Here is a 21,032-nt window from a genome sequence, read left to right on the forward strand (position 1 = left end):
AACTGAGGCTAAGTCCCTGTGCAGCCTTGGGCTTCAGGGGAAGGAGCTCAGATGCCCTTCCAGGGGCTACTGGTGGTTTTTAAGCCTGGGAAGTAAATGCCAGTTCTGAGTTTCAGATTTATCACTGTAGTGTCTATTTGATACAGAGGTACCAATTAAGAAAGAATTAACACTAGTCCTAACAAAAAATGGCAAGGGCTTAAAGTAAGACAGTAATATTAGTAGTGATTATTGAGTATTTAAAATATACATACATGAAAGGTGGCAAGGGATTAGATCTTAAAAGTTCCCATCAGAGGGAAATATAACTTGTAACTGTGTGTGGTGATGGATATTAACTAGATTTATCATGGTAATCGGTTTACAATCTATACACACATCAAATCGTTATGTTGTATACCTTAAACTTCTACAGTGTTTTATGTCAATTGCATCTAAATAAAACTGGGGGAAAAGGGAAATATCTAGCAGAGCATATCTGGTGAGATTATCAGCAACTTCTCATTTTGTTGAAATAATAAATTTCTTTTTCATAGGATTTGCCAATTAATAGATTCCTGAGAGCAATTCATACCTATAATACTCACAATAAAGTAAAACACCACAGGTTCACACACACACACACACACACACACACACACACACACACACACAGTTGAAGAGAAAAAGGCATTTAGAAAAGTCATGCAGAGAAGTACTTTCTGAAATAGTTACTTAAAAGTAGAGATGGATCCATTTTGCTGTGTCACTATGCATGGTACATACAACATAGTAAATAACTGCTTTTTAGGGGCGCCTGGGTGGCTCAGTGGGTTAAAGCCTCTGCCTTCGGCTCAGGTCGTGATCCCAGGGTCCTGGGATCGAGCCCCGCATTGGGCTCTCTGCTCAGCGGGAAGCCTGCTTCCCCCTCTCTCTGTCTCTCTACCTCCTTGTGATCTCTCTCTCTCTGTCAAATAAATAAATAAAATATTTAAAAAAAATAACTGCTTATTAAATGCAATAAGAAATCATTTTATCAGGGTGCCTGGAGTCCAGGGGTCAAGTCCCGCACCAGGCTCCCAGCTCCGCAGGAGGTATGCTTCTCCCTCTGACCCTCTCCCTTCTCATGTTCTCTCTCACTCTCCCTCTCTCAAATAAATAAAATCTTTTTAAAAAAATCACTATATCATTTCTCCCTGATCTATTCCCCCCGACAGTGAGTACTCCACGTACAACTAATCTTCAAATGCTCTCTATTTCTGATAGCAGCTCTGCAAAACTCATGGTAAACAGCAAAGGTATAAAAGCTATTATGGATAATTTTCTTTCATTTACTTTTAACAGCAGGTAAAATCAGCCAGCATTGCAGAAAGCAGTATCAGTAAAGGAGGAAAGTATAAAAATTACTAATCATAAAAAAAAAACAAAAAAAAACAAAAAACATAAAAAAAAACAAAACTAATCATAAAAAAACAAAAACCATAAAGTTAAACTGATGACTTTTTCTTGACCCCCAATATAGTTTTTGAAAGCGGCTTAGAAATATACCAAATCTAATAGCCAAATAAGAATGCAAAAAAGCAATTATTACCATGCCCCTTAAACTGACTACCCACCGAGAAGGAAAATTTAGAGCAAAGTGAAGCTTTAGTGATACAATAACACTTTTTTACCGCAACGAAGTAGCTTATTATAAAAACGTTGCCTCTATGCTCTGGAAAGTACTGGGGAAGCAAGGAGACAAGAAACGCAGATTGAAGGTGGACTTTAAATTGGGTAAAAGTTGAGATGAGTGAACTTATTTTTCTTCCAAGTTTAACAACAACAATTGTAATAGTGCCTTCTTTCTTGTATTGAGTTGAAATGTTCTGACTTTCCAGGTCCTCCGCACTCTGAACCAGACAGCCCCTACAAACCCCCCTCCTGCCCGCCTCCTGCCTAAGCACACTGTGCCCTGCCAGGGGCTTTGCTCCTCCCTGCTGCTGTGATAATTCCATCCCAGTGGTCTTCCTTCTTCCCTGAACCCACCCACTGCCCAAGCATCCCCACAGGTGCTCAGCTCACCCACGCATTCATTTAGCGTGTGCATGTGTAGGCTGCGTGCGTGTATGTGTGTGTGTACAGTACATACATAACAGAATCCTCAGAAGGAGTACTGCTTCAAAGCCAGAAATATCCATTAGGAGGGATTTGCACACTGTGGGGTTTGTTGAAAGGTGGAGACCCAGCAATGACTTGAGTCACCAGTAGGCTGAGTGGAAAGACAATGATGCTACCCGCAGAAAATGAAAGTTAGAAGAGATAAGTAGTCTGTGTGTGTGTGTGTGTGTGTGTGTGTGTGTGTACATAGACACACATAGCTAGGCTTAGAGGGTTAAGACTATCATGATCTTGATGGGAAATTTATTCAGGTTGAAGTAGGGCTGATCTGACAAAGGCTGATGAGGAAAATGGCTACTTGTCCAAACGTCTGTTCTGGTTTCAGCTACAGTCAAAGAAAGCATTTTCCAACTGTACTTTCCTAACAAGTAATAAATGCTCATGAATTACGCTGCTGTACACAGCATGAGGCAGTCTTTTAGGTCTGCCTTCACTATGTGAGGTGAAAGATGAAAAAATATTTTGAATGGCATGTTTGTTTTTAAAAATGCATCAGAATGCTTTTATTGCCAACAGTGAAAAATCATAACAAAGATCTATGTTGGCCCCCGATTCATCTCTTAAGTTTATTGTGTGATTTACTGCTATTTGCTGAGAAGGTAGTTTCTGTTTCAATTTCAGCCAAAGTATATAAACAGTACATGAATAGGTTAATTTTAAATTAAATAAAGTCTGTTGTCTGCTTTTAAAAGAAAGGTGCTTTACTTTAGTGCCTTATTTTAAAAAGTAATCTGAAAACACAGAAGCGTAAAAAAATCTTTGCTTATTTATGTATTTATATATATTGTATTTTAAATGCCATTCCTCTAGTTGCATTTATCATGTAATTTGTTTGAATATAAGAAATACACATTTTTCTTTATCAAAGAAATTACCTTTAGTTACAGTATGCCTTTTACTAAATCTATTTGTCTGCAGTTTATTTTCTTGTAAAATAAGGATATTGATGTATACAGTAATCTCATTTTAATGTAAAAATCTAGATATTTGTTAATAATGACATATTTGGTTAAACTAACACTCAGAAGAAAAAATTTTAGTATCAGATCCTGAAATACTGTAAGGAAATTTCCTACTTGATTTCAGGATTTTGTTTCCCTCACATGTGTTTTTATGACGTATGAAAGAAACCAATCTCACCTGTTTTTGATTGTAGGTTTCTTCTTGGTTCTTCGGGGGCCTCAATTGGCTGATCAGCCAGGAAAACCCGAGCTTGGTCGATAGCATTCAGAACAGAATATTCTTTCTCCTTTAACTCTCGTCTCAGGGCCTTTGCAAAGAGAAGCAAAAGTTGAATTTGTAACCTACTATGTTCACCAACTAATGAAACATGTCAATTAGACTACTGACCATATTTGTCAAGGGAATGACTAATATTTAAGCAAAGTCTGAAGTGAAAATATAAATTTTACACATATGAATGATGAAACATGAATAAAAGCAAAAAGATGACAGGACTTAAAGACGCAAAACAAAAATCTTTACAATATTCACCTAAGGGAAATTGTTATAGTATGTTTGAGCTTACACAAAATGTGCTTTTAGGGTGATCACTCCTGTCAGACTGCTAAAACAGAATAGCCTGTTCGAAGATACCTTTTTCTTATAAGACTGGCAAAAAAAAATTACATCCAATAGTACAAGAGCAGGCAATTTCACAAGTAGTAATGAGATCCTCAGAAGTGTTTTACATTCTTTAGAATATATTAAGGAAAAAAACTAAGAGATGGAAACAAATTAAAGTACATGAAATCAAAACTAAACCAAAGAGAACACATAAAAGACAGTCTCCAATTATCTTCAAATACGTTCCATCTAGCATGCTGAGGCAATTACGATTTTTCCCTTGTGAGGTTTTCCATGCAAATTTATGGTTCTCAGAACAGTCTACCTTTAGTACTTTCGTTCTTTTAAGTAGGGTTAAACTTTCACCTCTGTTCCCATTAAATGTTTGGTGATTAAGACTCTAACTGACTAGGGTTTAAAAACAAAGCTTACTCACTGGCTACTGCAAGGTAAGAGGAAATGAAGATTTTCTCATGTGCTATTCGAATGCTGGTATTATTGTTATCCTCTTAAAATTACACACATAAACACCTCCTGGCTCTAATATTTTGCTTTTAGTGCAGTTCCCTTATAATGCATTATGAAAACTCTGGTTTTTGTTTTCTAAAATACCACATTCTAGTACAATTTTAGAATCAATACAGTTTTTGCTTCTGAACACAACGATTTTTTAAATAGCATTTTGCATAACTATGTTGGGATGGCAGGGTATTCGCAGGCTAAATCCTCATCTTCCACAGTAAATGAAAGAAAAATAATCTGGAAAACCAGAATAATCATCTGATGTGAAAACCAGAGCTAAACATAAGAAAAACACCCATAATGATTTTTTTTTGTAAAGATTTTACTTATTTACTTATTTTAGAGAGAGAGTGTGAGTTGGGGGGTGGGGTGGAGAGAGGAGCAGAGGGAGGGGGAGAGAGTGAATCCCCAGCAGAGAGGAGCCCAAAGGGCTCAGTCCCTGGACCCTGAGATCATGACCTGAGCCAAAATCAAGAGTGTGATGCTCAACCAACTTAGCTCCCCAAGCGCCCCACAAGTAATGAATTTAAAAGAGAACATTATTGGTGGGGGAGGGGAAGGGGAAATGAATGACAGAACGTTGGTTTTTCCGGTAAGAAATGTTTTTTATTATTTTTTAAATTTTTTTATTATTTTTTATTTATTTTTATTATTTTATTATTTTTATTATTATTATTATTTGACTTTTAAACTACTTACAATTATTATCTTGACAAAAAATTTAAATTAATAAAGTGAGAACAGCAAAAAGCACCATTCTCTAAAATCCATAGATACCTTTATAGCATCTATAAAACCAGACTGCGAGGCAAGCACAAATCAGCAAATCCCCACATCAGTTCGCACCTTCGTGAGCATCAAATGACTATGTGACAAAACCCTCACCACCTCTACTGAGAAATGTGGCTTGTGAAGAAGTCCCCAGGTGTGACATTCAAGACAAGTAAGACGATCTTCTGACATTTAAAGTCTCTGATATGTGAAAACAGAAGAGACGCTAGAGAAACAGGGAAAATACATTTTAATCCAGAAATATATACAAACATGCCCAGATCCTGAGCCTATTCTTTGAATTTAGATTATTGTGTTGTTAAAGCAAGAAGCTCCAGATTGATGAAAATACTCCTAAGGTATCTACTTCCCAAAGCACCTGGAAATATAAAATATAAAATAATGATACCAAAAAGCATGTTGCTTAAAAGTCAACAGTAAAAAACAGTGGGTAATGCAGCAGATTTATAAAAATTTTAGTAATCCAGAGTATTTATTCCCCCCAAACCCAAATCTAACCAGTAAATGTGGGAGAGGTAAAGATTCTTAAAATAATGCGCAAGGGCTGTGCCAGAGTTCTTCTTTCTGAAAGGGAAGTCCCAGACATGAACCTATTTAATGCAAGTTGCTAAAAGGAACGCGAAGGAGCCAGAAGAATAACTCCTCCTTCTGGTTGATCAAATACGATGAGGATTCCCAGGCAGTGCTTCCAGATTTGGCACAAAAGGGAAACCAGGAAACACCAACTGGGTGATGATGGGGAAGGGGATTAAAAACTGAGAGAAGACAGAGCATAAAGGAATGTGACTCAGAGAAGGGAGCACAGAAGCAGTGCCGGTCCTCCGGAAACACACGGTGATTACGGAGCATGTATTTCACGAAGCATGAATCCTGATCTCCTGGCGGAGAAAGAAGATAATAGGATCCGTATGACTTAGGTGTACAGTAGTGCCCAAAGGGGAGTTCTGGATTACTATTGCTCCACAAAATGAGCATTGGCTCGGGGTCCGGGGAATGGAAATCGCATCCGAGAGATTTGTGTTAAAACTATTTTTAGAATTTCAAACACCCACACGGCAATATATATTTGTCTACAGAAAGGATACTTGGGAACACTAGCCAGTCAACTTCCTTGATGGCTGGAATTCTACCAATTTAACACAGATGCTCTCGTGACGGGAGATTTCACTGGCTGCTGTTTACTCTGCCTGGAAGGCTTTTTCCTCAGATATCCGCCTGGCGTATTCTTCCTCCCAAGAGACCTTCCCAATGAAGCCCACCCACCCCTGCTATTTAATGTAGAATTCCACCTCTCCCATCCGCTACATTTCCCATCACCTTCTACTAAGCAAAATAGGCTTTAGTTATTATGGTTATTGTTTCTCACCAGTTTCTCTCAGATAAAAGATAAGCTCTACAAGGCTGAGGACATTTTCTGTTTTTGTTTGTTTGTTTGCTTTTCGTTTTTCACTGTGGTAAACGAGGCACCCAACATCAGTGCTTTGGGACCTGGTAGAGCTAGGGGGCTTGGAAATGCTTCTTCGTAGAGGTGGTGTCTAAACAGAGTCTTGTAGAGAGAGAAGAGTACTTCCAAAAGAGGAAACTAAACACTAGCAGAAGAACAAGGGAGTGTGATGGTGTGCGCACTGAGGGAACTTAAACATTTAGTGCCAAAGAGCCGAGCAGATATCAGGTCACAAAAACCACTGTATGAAATCCTAACCGAGCATGTGAGACAACCAATAATGGGCACTGGGAAGCCACAGGAGAGCAGGACAAGATAGCAGGGGGCTATGACTGTCCAATCTACATTCCCGTTTTTTACAGTATCATTGTCAAGTCTCTCAGACTCATGAAAAACAAATCTGAGTGTGAGAATGCCCCACAGGACTGGAGAATCTATTTTCCTTCCTAACCACATGAAACTTCAGCACTTTTTAAAACAATCTCTCTGCAAAGAGCGTTGGCAGGGGAATGTCTCGTGAACTCCTTTGATATGCCAAGGGAGGGAAGTAGAAGAGGCAAGTGTGGGCATGTGGGAACCATGCCAACTAAGTAAAAATGTGGGGCTCGAGCCCTAATGCTGGCTCACCACCCAAATATCCTACAGAAGAGCATACATTTCATATAATATTTTGTAAATTTAATTTTATTATTCAATTTGTCCTATTTCAATTACATTTAATTGTATGTCAGAAATGGGTTTAACTTTCAACAGTATTATACATATAATCATTTCACCACCGTTTACCTCTCAATTAGACATAAAAGAAAGCCAGCATTTCCTAACCACCTGGTGAACATTAATGATAAGATAATTAGACCCTAACAGAGTTGTTTTGTATACAGAGCTACAAAGGGCATTCAGCTTCAGGTTCCAATATCACATGACTTACATATGGGCTGCCTTAGTGAGTATAACATAATCTAATAGGAATTTTTCTATTTTAATGACTTCATATTTTCATTCAAAACAACTCTCTTCTCAGGCAATAACAAGTATTGGCAATGATGTGAAGAAGGTGGAACCCTTATATACTGCAGGTGGAATGATAAAATGGCGCAGCCACTTTGAAAAACAATCCAACAGTTTCTTAAAATGTTAAACGTAGGGTTACCACGTAACCCAGCAATTCCACTTCTGGGTAACTTACCCAAGAGAACTAAAAGTAATGTCTACATAAAAACTCGTATATGAATGTTCATACCAATATTATTCACTATCGCCAGAATGTGGACACAACCCAAACATCAACTGGTGAACAGATTAAAAAAATGCTGTATACCCATATAATGAAAGTCTTATTCAGCAATAAAAATGAATGAAATACTGATCCATGTTCCAACATGGAGGAACTTTGCAAATGTTATGTAAATGAAAGATGCCAGACATAGAAGCCCATTACTATGAAATGCCAAAAGGGATAAGGTTATAGAGACACATGGTAGAACAGTGGTTGCTTAGGGATGGATGGTTGGGGGAAGAATGGAGGAGTGATGGCTTGTGGGTGTGGGATTTCTTTTTGGGATAACGTTCTAAATCTAGATAGTCATGATGGCTGAACAATTCTGCGATTATACCAAAAGATACTGAACTGTTTTTTGATATTTTATGCTGTGTGGATAGTATCTCAATAAAGTTACTATTAAAACAAAATAATAATTCTGTTCTTTCTCCCAAAAAAGTTCCCAAGGTAATCTGTTTATGTCTAACCTCTATGCCCACCCGTCCACCCATTCACAAAGAAGTAGCTCATTGCATATGTTCAGTATGTTCCCCCTCAGAGTTTCCAGAGCACTTCCTATTTCTCTAGCATAGCTCATCCTGATGTATTGTGACCACGCATCTGTCCCACCATTATATTGCAGTTCTTCTAGGATAAGGCTCACATCTATTCATTTGAAATTCTCTTCAGTGCTTGCCTAGACATATATAGAAAGTACTCAACAAATGCTTAGGGAATAAGGAATAAATGAAGGAATGCTTTCAGATTAAATACTAGGTAGGATTCCAAAATAGGGAGGAGCAAAATAGAAAAAAGTCTCCCACATATGATTACCCTAAATTGGATATCCTAAATTATTGGATTCCAGTTAGCTCTGGATTACTTGAACTATATACTTTGAAAATTATTAAGTAAATAATTTTTAAGGCAAAAGTAGTTTTCTCCAATAATCTAATTATCAAAGGTATTTTTTAAAAGATTTTACTTGTAAGTAATCTTTACACCCAACATGGGGCTTAAATTTACAACATGTGATCAAGAGTCCCATGCTCTACCCATTGAGCCAGCCAGGCACTCCTTCCTATTAACTAATTATCAGCTAGTCAATACTAAGCATTTTAATTTATTGTTGATTACTGTTGAATTAATGGCAAAAGTCTTTTTTTTTTCCTCCCTAGATAAACAAATAAAAGATTTCACTGAAAGGTGTGGTATGGGCTCACTCCAACTTTCTCTTTTTTTTCCACATCCTATTCCATGAGGTAACTATATAGAGCATAGTTTCAAAGCTACTGGAGTCATTACACTGAAGGAGGAATCTGTTATTATTACAGTGTATCAAATCCGCCTGAAATGTATTGGCTTAAAACAATGATAACTTATTATTCAAGATTCTTTGGATTGGCAAATTGCCCAGCTCCTCTGCTGGCGCCACCAGAGATTACTCCTGCAGTTATAGTCAGCTGTCATTTAACTGGGATTGCAAGTCTAAAATGGGTTCATTCATGTGTCCAGAAAATATTGTGCACCACTGGCTGCAATACCACAATTTCCCTCTATATGGTCTCTAAATGCCCTGTTGGCTGGACTGGGCTTCTTTGAAGCCCGGTAATTAGTGTTCCCAAGGAGTAGAGTGAAAGCTGCAAGATCTCTTAAGACATAGACTCTAGATCAGCCCTGTCCAATCAAACTTCCTGCACTGATAAAAATGCTCTAAAACCATGCTGTCTTATATGGTAACCAGTGGTGGCATGCAACATTTGGTACCTGAGATATGACTAACTGAACTGAAGAACTAGATTTTAAATTTTATCTAACTGTAATTAATTTAATTTTAATTTAAGTGGTCACATAGAGCTAGCTAAGAGTTACCACATCAAACAGTACAGCTCTAGAATTTGTGCTTCTGCCACATTCTGTTTAAAGCAAGTCATGAGGCCCAGCGTAGAATCAAGAGAATGGGCAAGTGCAATGGATTTCCTGGAGAGGGGAATGGCAGTGATCCTCAGCATAGGGGCTGAGATACAGAGAATCATGATTCATTATTATAACAATCTACCACACAGGATAAAGGGGAAAGGGAGGGCTGGGGGAAGCATGGGGATTGGTAATATTTTATATAAGTCATCATGGAAGGCATCTCAAAGACAGTGATATTTGAAGAAACAGCTGAAGGAAGTGAGGGAGCCAACCCTAAGAATATGTGGCAAAAGAGCAATTGGGAAGAGAGAACAGCAAGTGCAAAGGTCCTGAGGGGAGTGCTGCCTGGCTTGGCAGGCTGGCACTGTCCCTGCCCAGCATCATAAGAGGGGACATCCTGCTTAATGCTAGCCCAGGAAAAGACCCAAGTTCAAAATCTGAAATACAGTTCCTACTGAATTCTTATGACTTTTGTCCCATCATAAGGTTGAAAAGCTGTAAGTCTACCATCGTTAAGTCAGGGACTGTCTGCATAAGGAAGTGACTGGGGTGGCTTACGTCTGAAAGTCTCAAGTCAATCAGCTGTTCATTTTCATCATGAACTTGGCATTGGTTCACTGGAGTGTGAAGCAAAGAGCAGTAATATCAGTTACTCCTGGAGCACTGACATGGGCAGGACCTTGCAAATCACCTGATGTGAAAACAAGGTCTGAGAAAACCTGGAGGGAGGAGAGGAATCCCTGAAATCCCTTTCTGTCCTAAACTAGCAACCTGCCACACTGCCCTGACCAAAGGGAGACAAGGGGAGAAGAGAGGCACACACGTGGGTGTCATCCCCTCTGCATTAAGGAACAAATGTCTCCTTTCCTTTCTTTAAACCCATCATCCAAATTGTCTGTATACCAAGTGCCAAAGTTCACTGAGATGCACTTTTCCTAAAGTTTTCTAGACCATAATATTAAAATTAGAAATAAAGCAGATCCTTTGGCTCTCTTTCTTAAAACCTCTAATAGCTTTGTTGCACTTGGAACAAATTCTAAACTTCCTACCAACATTTGGATCTTCCAGGGCGCCTGGGTGGCTCAGTGGGTTAAAGCCTCTGCCTTTGGCTCAGGTCATGATCCCAGGGTTCTGGGATAGAGCCCCGCACTGGGCTCTCTGCTCAGCAGGGAGCCTGCTTCCTCCTCTCTGCCCACCTCTCTGCCTCCTTGTGAACTCTGTCTAATAAATAAATAAAATCTTAAAAAAAAAAAAAAAAGATCTGGATCTTCCTTGTTCTCCAACTTCAACTACTAAATACCCTAATAGTCTCAAAGTCTATATTTCTGCTCCTAGAATATGCCAAGTGTTCCTTTCTCGTTTCCTGTGTAATCCAGAATCAAGGAAGGAGAACTCTCAAGAAATGGGAGTAGCCCATTCAAAGTCTGTCTGCAAAGAAAGCAACGTGGAATAAACGGAATAACCCTGAGCAGCAGAAGAGGGAAGGGGTCATCTCCTTTAGCCCTTCATAGAAAAAGTTGTTTCATTTTGGTTTTTTTGTTTGGTTGGCTGTTTTTTAGAGATTTTATTTATTCATTTGAGACAGAACGAGAGTGAGAGAGAGAGAGAGCATAAGCAGGGAGAGCACCAGGCAGAGGGAGAAGCAAGCAGACACCCCGCCAAGCAGGGAGCCCAAAGTGGGGCTCGATCCCAGGACTGCGGGATCATAACCCAAGCCAAAGGCAGACGCTTAACCAACTAAGCCCCTCAAGTGCCCTGAAAAAGTTTTTTCTTGACACAGTATCTGTGTGCTTTCTCAGCAGTCTTCTTCCCACAGCCTCTGTTTACCATCACTTGTGGAGGAAAGTACTAGCTGCTTTACCAGCTTTGGATGGCCAGTAACGGTATCCAACCCTCCATTAGCAAGAACAACAGAATTTAACTCTATTAAAGGATAAATTATTTAATTCTAAGAAAAATGGAATCATGTGATCCTCTAAAATTAAGTGAAATTGTTTGGAAAGTATAAAACTAGGTTGCAAGTTTCTTGTGTCACTTTAGATTTTAGAAAACAAACATATAAATATAATGTCTTCCTGTGAACCAATTTATCTCAGACTAAAACAGCAAAGTGAAGCTCTGTGATGGCAAAAATGGATAGCCAGATTATGTCACATACACTAATTTGATATAATTACCAAATTTCTTCAACTGATCAGTCCAACAATGTATATCTTTTTCCCAATCCTTTGACGTATAACTAAATCAAACACATTCAACCAATTCTCTCCTTTCTCTTTGAGAGAAAAACAGAATCAGACATCTGACATCCCAATACTGCTTTCCGAATTCCCACCCTGTTATGGGATACCAGCATTTTAATGCTAACAATATAAGGCTCAAGGAAAGAGCGGGGAAAATGAGAAACCACAGGCAAGGGCGCAATGAAACTTCACTTTCATACATTGCTAGAGGCGGAAAATTGGTTCAATCACTTGGGAAAGTCGGTTGGCAATACATCAAGACTCATTACTATGTTCATATTGTGTGAAACAAGAATTTCACCTTTGAGAATATATCCTAGGAAAATGATCCAGAAAAAGCTACAAACACAAAAGTTTTCATTATAAAGTTATTTATGATTTAAAAAATTTGAAAGCAATTTAAATTTCTAACACCTGGAAAATATTTAGCCTCACTATGGTATGACTACACTAGGGACCATTATGTAACCTTGAAAAATTACTATGATAATGACTACATAGCAACATGGAGAAACAGACATGATGTATATTTAAGCAAAAAAGACAGAATAAAAACTATGTACCCTATTAGAACTGTGTGAAAGATAAATATGCAAAAAGAAAATATTCATGCAAAATGAAAATGATTGTGTTACAGCGGTAAACTTAAGGCCAACTTTTTGTTCTTTATTTTATAAAATCTGTAGTTACATTAGTTTCATAATTTAAAATTATACTCTTAAGAAAGGAATACTAAATGGAATCTAGCTCATTTATCATTGAACAAATTATTACGTTTATTTATTTTTCATTTTGTATTGAAGTATAATTGACATACACCATCCCATTAGTATCAGGTATAGATCTTAGTGACTTGATATTTTTATACATTACAAAATGACTCCCACAATAAGTCTAGTTACCATTTTGTCATCACGCAAAGATATTACTGTATTATTGACTATATTCCTTATGCTGTACATTATATCCTCATGACTCATTCATGTTGCAACTCTGAGTTCATACCTCTTAGTTGCCTTCCCGTTATTTCACCCACCCACCAACCCCTCCCCCCTCTGGTAACCAAGAGTTTACTGTACCTATGAGTCTATTTCTGTTTTGTTTTGTTTAGTCATTTGTTCTGTTTTTAGACTCCACATGTGAGATCATATAGTATTTGTCTTTTTTTGTCTAACTTATTTTGTTTAGCATAATACCCTCTAGGTCCATTCATGTTGTCACAAATAGGAAGATTTAATTCACTTTTTATGGGTGAGTGACATCCCATTGTATATATACCACATCTTCATTACTCATGGACACTTAGGTTGCTTCCATATCTTGGTTATTGTACTTGAACGCAGGCATACATATATGTCTTCAAACTGATGTTTTCAATGTCTTCAGATAATTACCCAAAAGTAGAATTACTGGATCATCTGGTAGCTACATTTTTAATTTTTTGAAAAAATCTGGAACATTTCACGAATTTACATGTCCTCCTTGCACAGAGGCCTAGCCAACCTTCTGTGTATCATTCCAATTTTAGCAGAGGTACTGCTGAAGCAAGCACAAATCACTACTTTTAAAGAATGGCATTATTAGTAATTACAAACATATTTTCGGAGCATAGTTTTTATATCTATAACAACCATGAAACTTGCTCATTATGTTTACCACATGACCTCTCTGAAGCTAGATTTATTCCAAACATATAACACATGACAACAGAGTTACTGAATGATGCATTCCCTGTGTTTAAGGTACTGCCTGTGTCTGTGAGGAGTCTTCAACCATCCTGCTTTCAAGGTGTCAAATCTCTACACAAGAGAGAACCCAGCAACAGTCAGTACCTGAGGGTAAAATAAGCTACATTTTAAAAGCTATCTCAACAATTAGAGATACGGCAATACTTTCCCCTTAACAAAAATCTTCCCAACTTCTGATCTGAATAATTTAGGTAATATTAAAACAGAAAGAAGGTAACCTCCTAACGGGCTATCATACTAAAACGCAGAGTATAATGGTGTTGATCAATTTTCTTACAACTTCAAGTATGTCATATAATTGAAATTATTTCTAGCTCTTGAGGAAATACTGTTACTTATGTTTCTGTCAGCTAATCTTTATTAAAGATTCAGCTATTCAAAGTAGAAATATCTTCAAAAGGGGATATTCTTTTGAACATGAGTGAATAAAAAAGGGTTACAGAGAGCTAAAGAAAGAGAAAAAAAAAGGAACAATCATATCAAAGGACATGTTATCTTTGGGTATATATCATTCATTTAACATTCGACGAATATTGATTATCTAATGTGTCAGGCGCAAAGAGAAAACAGAAAATAAATAAGTAATTATGTTAGAGGATGATAAATGTTACAGAAAAAGAAAAAAGTAGAACAGGGTAACAGAGATTAGGGGCACTGGGAAGGGAGTTTTGACTGGTGTAGAGGAGTCTGGGTAGACTTCATTGGGGAGGTGCCACAGAAGAAACGTTTGAGAACAGAGGAGTTAATCATGTGGACAGATGGGAAAGAGCACTCTAAGTACAGAAGACAACATGCTGAAGACACAGCTAGGGGCCAGTGTGGCTGAAACCAGACTTCACGAGAGAAAATAGTAAGAATGAGGTGAGCAAGGTGTGAGTGGGAAGTAGGTCACACCATGTAGGGTCTTGTGAACCATTCTGAGGACAGTGGCTTTTATTCTGAATTAAATAGGAAACCACTACAGAGTTCTGATTCATTGGAATAGGAACACTCTGGCCACTGTATTAACAATAACACAGGGGCGCCTGGGTGGCTCAGTTGTTAAGCGTATGTCTTCAGCTCAGGTCATGATCCTGGGGTCCTGGGATTGAGCCCCGCATCAGGCTCCCCACTCAGTGGGAGGCCTGCTTTCTCCTTCTCCCACTCCCCCTGCTTGGGTTCCCTCTCTTGCTGTGTCTCTCTGTGTCAAATTAATAAATAAAATCTTAAAAAAAAAAAGAATAACAGAGACTGATAATTATAGCTCCTAATAGATGATAAGACATAACCAGAACATGGAACCAACAAGATATTCTAATGGAGGGAATATAAGAGAAAGATTAGATTGAAGGTGATTATTTAATTTTTTATCTAAGCAACGATAGAATTCTTTCCACTGAAATGGGGGAAGATCAGGTAGAATGATTTTGAGCAGCCAGTTCAGGAATTCAGTTTGGACTTACTAAGTTGGAGGTGTCTATTAGATACCCAAGTAGAGATGACATGTAGAGAGATATAAATTCAGTAGTGACTGGCATATAGAAGGCACATAACACCACAGAATGAGTTCAGCAAGGAATGGGCATAGAGAATTGCATAGCCTGGCCCCTGGTGCATCCCAAGTTTAGGAGGCTGAGGAAAGAAGGAAGGCCCAGCAGAGGAAGTTGGGAAGGAGCTACCAGGGCAGTAGGAAGAAAACTAGCACAGAGTCCTAGAAGTCAAGTAAAGAGACTGAACAGAGCAACAGTTAGTGAGTTGACAGGAAAAGAAGGACTGAAAATAGATCCCTAGTCACATCGCAGCTGACACTAGCACACAGAGACAGAAGAAGTTACAGTGAGAGTGGAGGCTCAGGATGGCTTACGTGACAAAGAGAATGCTTGCAGTAAGTTTTAAGAGGCTTTCATTATTGTAAAAGTGTTGTTTTACATATGTCAAAATATAAACATTAATGTTTTTCTTCATGCCAGCATGACTGGCCATAAAATTTGCAGAGCCCCTTGTTCAAATGTTACTAAGAATTTCAAAATGGCAGCAGCAGAGCATTCAACCAAATCCAGGGCCCTTCTAAGAGTGGAGCTTTAGGTAATCCCATAAAGCCTGGGACACACACCCAGGAAGTGGGCCCTAGATGCAAGGCATCTCCACTCTAACAAAAAAAGTATTGCTGGTACAGCAGGCTTTCTTAGCCTCTGGATTCAAAGAAACACTTAACTACCTATTGGAGAATACAAGCAGAAAAAATAAATGATACAAACATAAGGAGAATCTGTTAGAATGTAATTTACTTTTTTTCCCAACTTGCTTTCAAAGCTAAATCAGCATATATGGATCTGAAGTCATTATAGTATGACAGCAAAAAAGGGCAGAAGAGTCATTAAATTTGATAGCACTAATAAAACTACATGAGAAAAGGGAAAGAAAACAGGCTTACTTTTCATTAGTATGCAGACAAAATAAAAAAAAAAAATCTCCTTCATAGAGCTTTAAAAGTTTTGGTTAACATCCCTAAATGAACATTTAATATATAAATTCATTTTGGTTCCACCCCATTGACATAAAAAATGATGCCTGAATCAGAATACTAAGTATGAATGTTACAACTAAGATAGGAATCCTCCAGCTTCGCACAGTAATAAAAGAGTATTCTTCCCTACACATTTCAAAACACATGCACACATAAATGTATTCCTTCATTTGACAAGTATATTTAATATCTACTGTTACCAGGCACCGTATCAGGCACTGAACTTGTATTTTTTTCCCTCTTTCAAGTAAAATTGAAAAGGAAGGTAAGCAACACCTCTTGCTCTAGTGCATACTCCAAGCCATGCCATGACTAATTTGGAGGATTTTCCCTCCAGGAGTTCTGATAATAGTCTTTAGTGAATTCTTATTCCGAGACCTCTTTTTAGCTCAAAGGCTACTCGCTCTGTGAAGACTTACCCAGTCTTCCCAAGTACAGAGAATCCTGATTCATCTGGGCTTCCCTGGCCGTGGTCTCATGCTCACAATATCATGCTTTTGGTATCCAATGTAGTTACTTTTTTCAAGTCTGTCTCTGTAGCCAGATGGTGAAATCCCTGACAGCAAAATTAGTCTTCCGAAGTGAAAGATGCCCGGTGCCTAGCGAAGTATGTGGCAAATACCAGTAGCAACACAGAAGTTTGTTGAATGAATACATAAACTGGCAGAAAAATGAAACTGGGCTAATTATGCCCAGAGGCAATTCATTGGAAATGGGCTGTTATATTCAGGGGATGGACTGTAACTGCTTGGTCTCCCAAACCTCTCCTTCCCGCTACATTAGCGGTCCACTCTCAATTTCACCACCAGACAGTGCCAGCAATAAGGCTGCCTTGCCTTTCCCTCTAAACTTGGATATTCCACGGTCCTTTGGGGTAAAGTCCCAATGACACCTGTCAGACTAGGAGGTAAGTCAGCTGCAGACCACTAAATGGAGTGCGGCCCGTAGGTGTAGCCTCACTTCTAGAACTGCTGCTTCGGGAAGGAATGCAAGTGACAGCTTTACTCATAGTCCTTTGTGGGCTCTGCATTTAATAAGGAAGTCAAAAAGGTGCCAAAGGCTGGAGGGGGAGCTTAGAAATTAATTTAATCAAGTTTAGAAAAAGGTCAGTCTCCCATATTTGGTAATTTCATCACACAGCAAGACCTCGAAGTTACAGATTTGCAGGTAGAGTCTCTGATTACTTTAGTTGGGAGAACAATCCCACACACAACACCAGCCTCAATTTCATGGTGGCATGTTGCGGATTTAAAGACAATATTTGATTTCGTTACTTTAGTAAGCAAGTTTGCAAATGTATTTCTGCAAGTCAGTTTCAGTGTCCTGACTCTTATATAATGAGGTTTGAATAGAGGAATTAAATTGAGTTAAGTAAAGGACAGAGGGGCCCTGAGGGCATGAACCTAAACCTACAAAAAAATTATACCAGAATCAGACATTTCAATTATTTTTGGTGATTTTCTTCCCTAAAATCAAACATGCATTCTATTGGAGAAAGGGTGCCACAGCTCTGACAACTGGCCCCAGGTAACTGAGAATCTACATTGTATAGAAAGTGAAGTGCAGAGTGAATAGCAAAAACTGCATCTGCAACTTAATCCAGGCTAAAGCTTGTAATTTGAAATAAATCCTTAACATTACAAATGAATGAGATGTGCATCATAGGTACGTTCTAAGTAAGTGTTGATTGAATGATAATCTCACATTCTAGAAAGTGAAGCTCCAAACAAGTGACCTCACTTTCTATAAAACTTAAAAAATCATATGAAAAATTTAGGTCATTAAATTGGAAAATTCAACAATATCCATTTATTCTAAAAATCATTAAAAATACTATGTGTTTTTTAAATCTATATATCTTATATTATTTTATTTTATGTTTAAGATTTTATTTATTTTTTCGGGGTACCTGGGTGGCTCAGTGGGTTAAGCCTCTGCCTTTGGCTCAGGTCATGATCTCAGGGTCCTGGGATCAAGCCCTGCATTGGGCTCTCTGCTCAGCGGAGAGCCTGCTTCCCCCTCTCTCTCTGCCTGCCTCTCTGCCTACCTGTGATCTCTCTCTGTCAAATAAATTAAAAAATCTTAAAAAAATTTTTTTAATTTATTTTTTGAGAGAGAGAGAGACAGGGACAGAGGGAACACAAGCAGGGTGAGGGAGAGCAGGCTTCCTATGGAGCAGGGAGCTGGATGTAGGGCTGGATCCCTGGACTCTGGGATCATGACCTGAGCCAAAGGCAGACGCTTAATGACTGAGCCACCCAAGTGCCCCCCAAATCTGTATGTTTTAAAGTAGTAATTTATTTTGATATTTGAGGATATTAAATACATATCCACATAAGAAAAAAATAGTATGACTGTGTTGTTAACAAACTGATACTTGTAAAGATTGGATGGTAACTCTGTCTAATTTTACAAGTTAATCCTAGATAGTGATGGGGGACTACTTCTGCAAGGCAGTATTAGATGGTAAATAATAGGTATCAATACACCTTTATTTAATTAAAAGAACTCATATAGCCTAGACAGTTTTAAACAAAACAAAAATGATCAAAACTATCAAGATAGACTCCCAGCAGTTACGGAAGGAGATAAGCACCACTCCTTACTGTGTGCCAACGTCAGAGCCAAATGCTTTACTGTCGGAGCCCTTTGACATATTATTAATTTTTATTATTATTTAATGAGTCTTCCTAGGTGCATGTGCTGTTAAGACATTAAACAAAGTATTTATTATTGTTGTTGCTGAAAACCTATCAATGTTCTGAGTCACTGGTTAAAATATCCTACTTATCCAAAGTATAAACATTTAATTAAGGGTCCAAAATACATTGATGTTTTATAGTATCCGTTCCTGGGACAATTTTTTTTACACAAGAAAAAAAATAACAATCTGTGAGTCACTCATTTCAACGTGTAAGAGAGAAATTTAAAGCAGAGACTGCTATGGGGCTTTCTGCTTGCTCTGTATTCAGGACTGGGACTCTTCCCCAGCACCATCAACCCTACTCACCACTTTGCTTTTCTGCTTTGTTTCTGGTCTATGGAATCTCTGCTGCGTTCTGGAGCCCAACTTTGCCATGTTTGGTTTCGGGGGGGGGGGGGAGGGCGGAGGAATTGTTACATTTTACCTATGATTCCTAGATGTTTAAGCAGACAAGGTGATCTGAAGCGTGACCTTACACTACCATTCTAACTAAAAGTCTCAGAGCCATTCTCTAGACATTTAAATATGTAATATTCCATCTGGACACAGCCACAAGCACAGAGCTGCTATGAAGAGAAATTATTAAAATGTGTCACTGGAGTGCAGAGGCTGTGCCTTATTGCCCTTTGCACATCTAACATTGTTTTCAACAGACTGGACCCAGGATAAGGTCATGCAAATGCAAATGTTAGATCATATATATTAATTCTGTTTCTTTACTTACAGATTATGGTAACATTCAAATATTGCATTTAAAGGTAATTAGATTCATGGTTAAACATTTATCATTTGCCTCTAAACCCTTGATAAGTTAACTAAAGCAGGGCATACAGACAGGTCTTACGAGCTTGGCCTTTCCATGATAAGCTGTTTTCTTTTATTAAGAACAAGAAATTAATCATCTTGCAGTTTCTAGACTCGTATCTTATCTCATATAAATTCTCAAATATGTTGTTTCAATGATTTCATCCCATTTCCTGAGTTGTCTAAATTATCTCGGAAGCCATCAATAGGCAAAAATAGTAAATTTAAGTTATGACATCAGAACTTGCAATCGCCCAAACATCATGAATCTGAGGAAAAATTAAAAATTTGAGGGGCACCTGGTTGCCTCAGCTGTTAAGCGTCTGCCTTCAGCTCAGGTCATGATCCCGCGGCCTGGGATCAAGCCCCACATCAGGCTCCCTGCTTCACGGGAAGCCTGCTTCTCCTTCTCACACTCCTCTTGCTTGTGTTCCCTCTCTTGCTGTGTCTCCCTTTGTCAAATAAATAAATAAATAAATAAAATCCTTAAAAAAAATTTGGACACAGAACAAGTAAAAGAAAATACACTAGAAAATACAGGTCCCGGTTTAAAGGACTCCAACCAGCCATTGCTTACTGAGCATTTACTAAATGTACTGGGCTAAATGGTTTATCTACGCTGATGCTCAGAAACAGGACTGAAGAGATGGGACCATCTGCTCCAGAGCGCTGGTCACAGAGCTAGCGAGTGGGGGAGGGGAGCATCGAAACCACGTGTACCTAAGCCTGGGAGCTAGTTCACCAACTTTGTAGAGAAAGTCTCAACAGAAGGTGCCTCTGAATAGAGCCTAATAAGCCACTCTCCAGAGGGGAAGAGCCGAAAAAGATTTTCACTCAACTTCGTAAAGTGCTGAGGATAAAGTGCTGACATTTAAAGTAGTCAGATGTCTACTTGGAATTATCTTATTCAAATGCTTCACATAAGTCTTTGACATCGGAGTTTGACGTCTCTGGAAGCAGGGTTTAAGTCAGGTAGTGGTTTTCCAGCACACAGTAAGCCCACACCCGCCTGTGGAGACCTAGCTTTGTTCTTCCCTCTGTATATAATGCCACTGGAAACTTTAATGTAAAACTTGAGTGGTCATTTGTGGGCCGTCAGCATGGGTGGTTTCTAATGCATCTTGTGAATGCGCATGTGTCTGGACCACAAAAGAAAGTCACGTCGTATTGCTTTTTAAGCTGATCTTGAAAAGACTTGTGTACAATGACATTCAAGACTTGCATTTATGAGATCGTATCTCCCAGCATAGTAAACAAATCACGTTAAATTTCTTTGTCTCCTTTAAAAAAAATCCACCTGGGAATCGCTATATATTCATATAATTTAGAATGAAGATATTAGGTCCCATTAGTCTGACACAGTACTGCATTGTTCAAAATAAA

At 38.4% G+C, this 21,032-nt stretch overlaps 1 protein-coding gene across 2 annotated transcripts in view; it reads right to left on the bottom strand.

The window, feature by feature from the left end:
* The window catches only part of UTRN (utrophin), a 498,673-nt gene that overhangs the window by 103,938 nt on the left and 373,703 nt on the right, over positions 1–21,032 (bottom strand). For both annotated transcript variants that reach the window (XM_080807218.1, XM_080807219.1), the window contains one exon: positions 3,280–3,409. In XM_080807218.1, the coding sequence (XP_080663344.1) occupies positions 3,280–3,409 (130 nt within the window). The remainder of the gene's footprint in view (positions 1–3,279; positions 3,410–21,032) is intronic.

This window comes from Martes martes, assembly GCF_963455335.1.
Source record: "Martes martes genome assembly, chromosome: 6".
NCBI lineage: Eukaryota > Metazoa > Chordata > Mammalia > Carnivora > Mustelidae > Martes > Martes martes.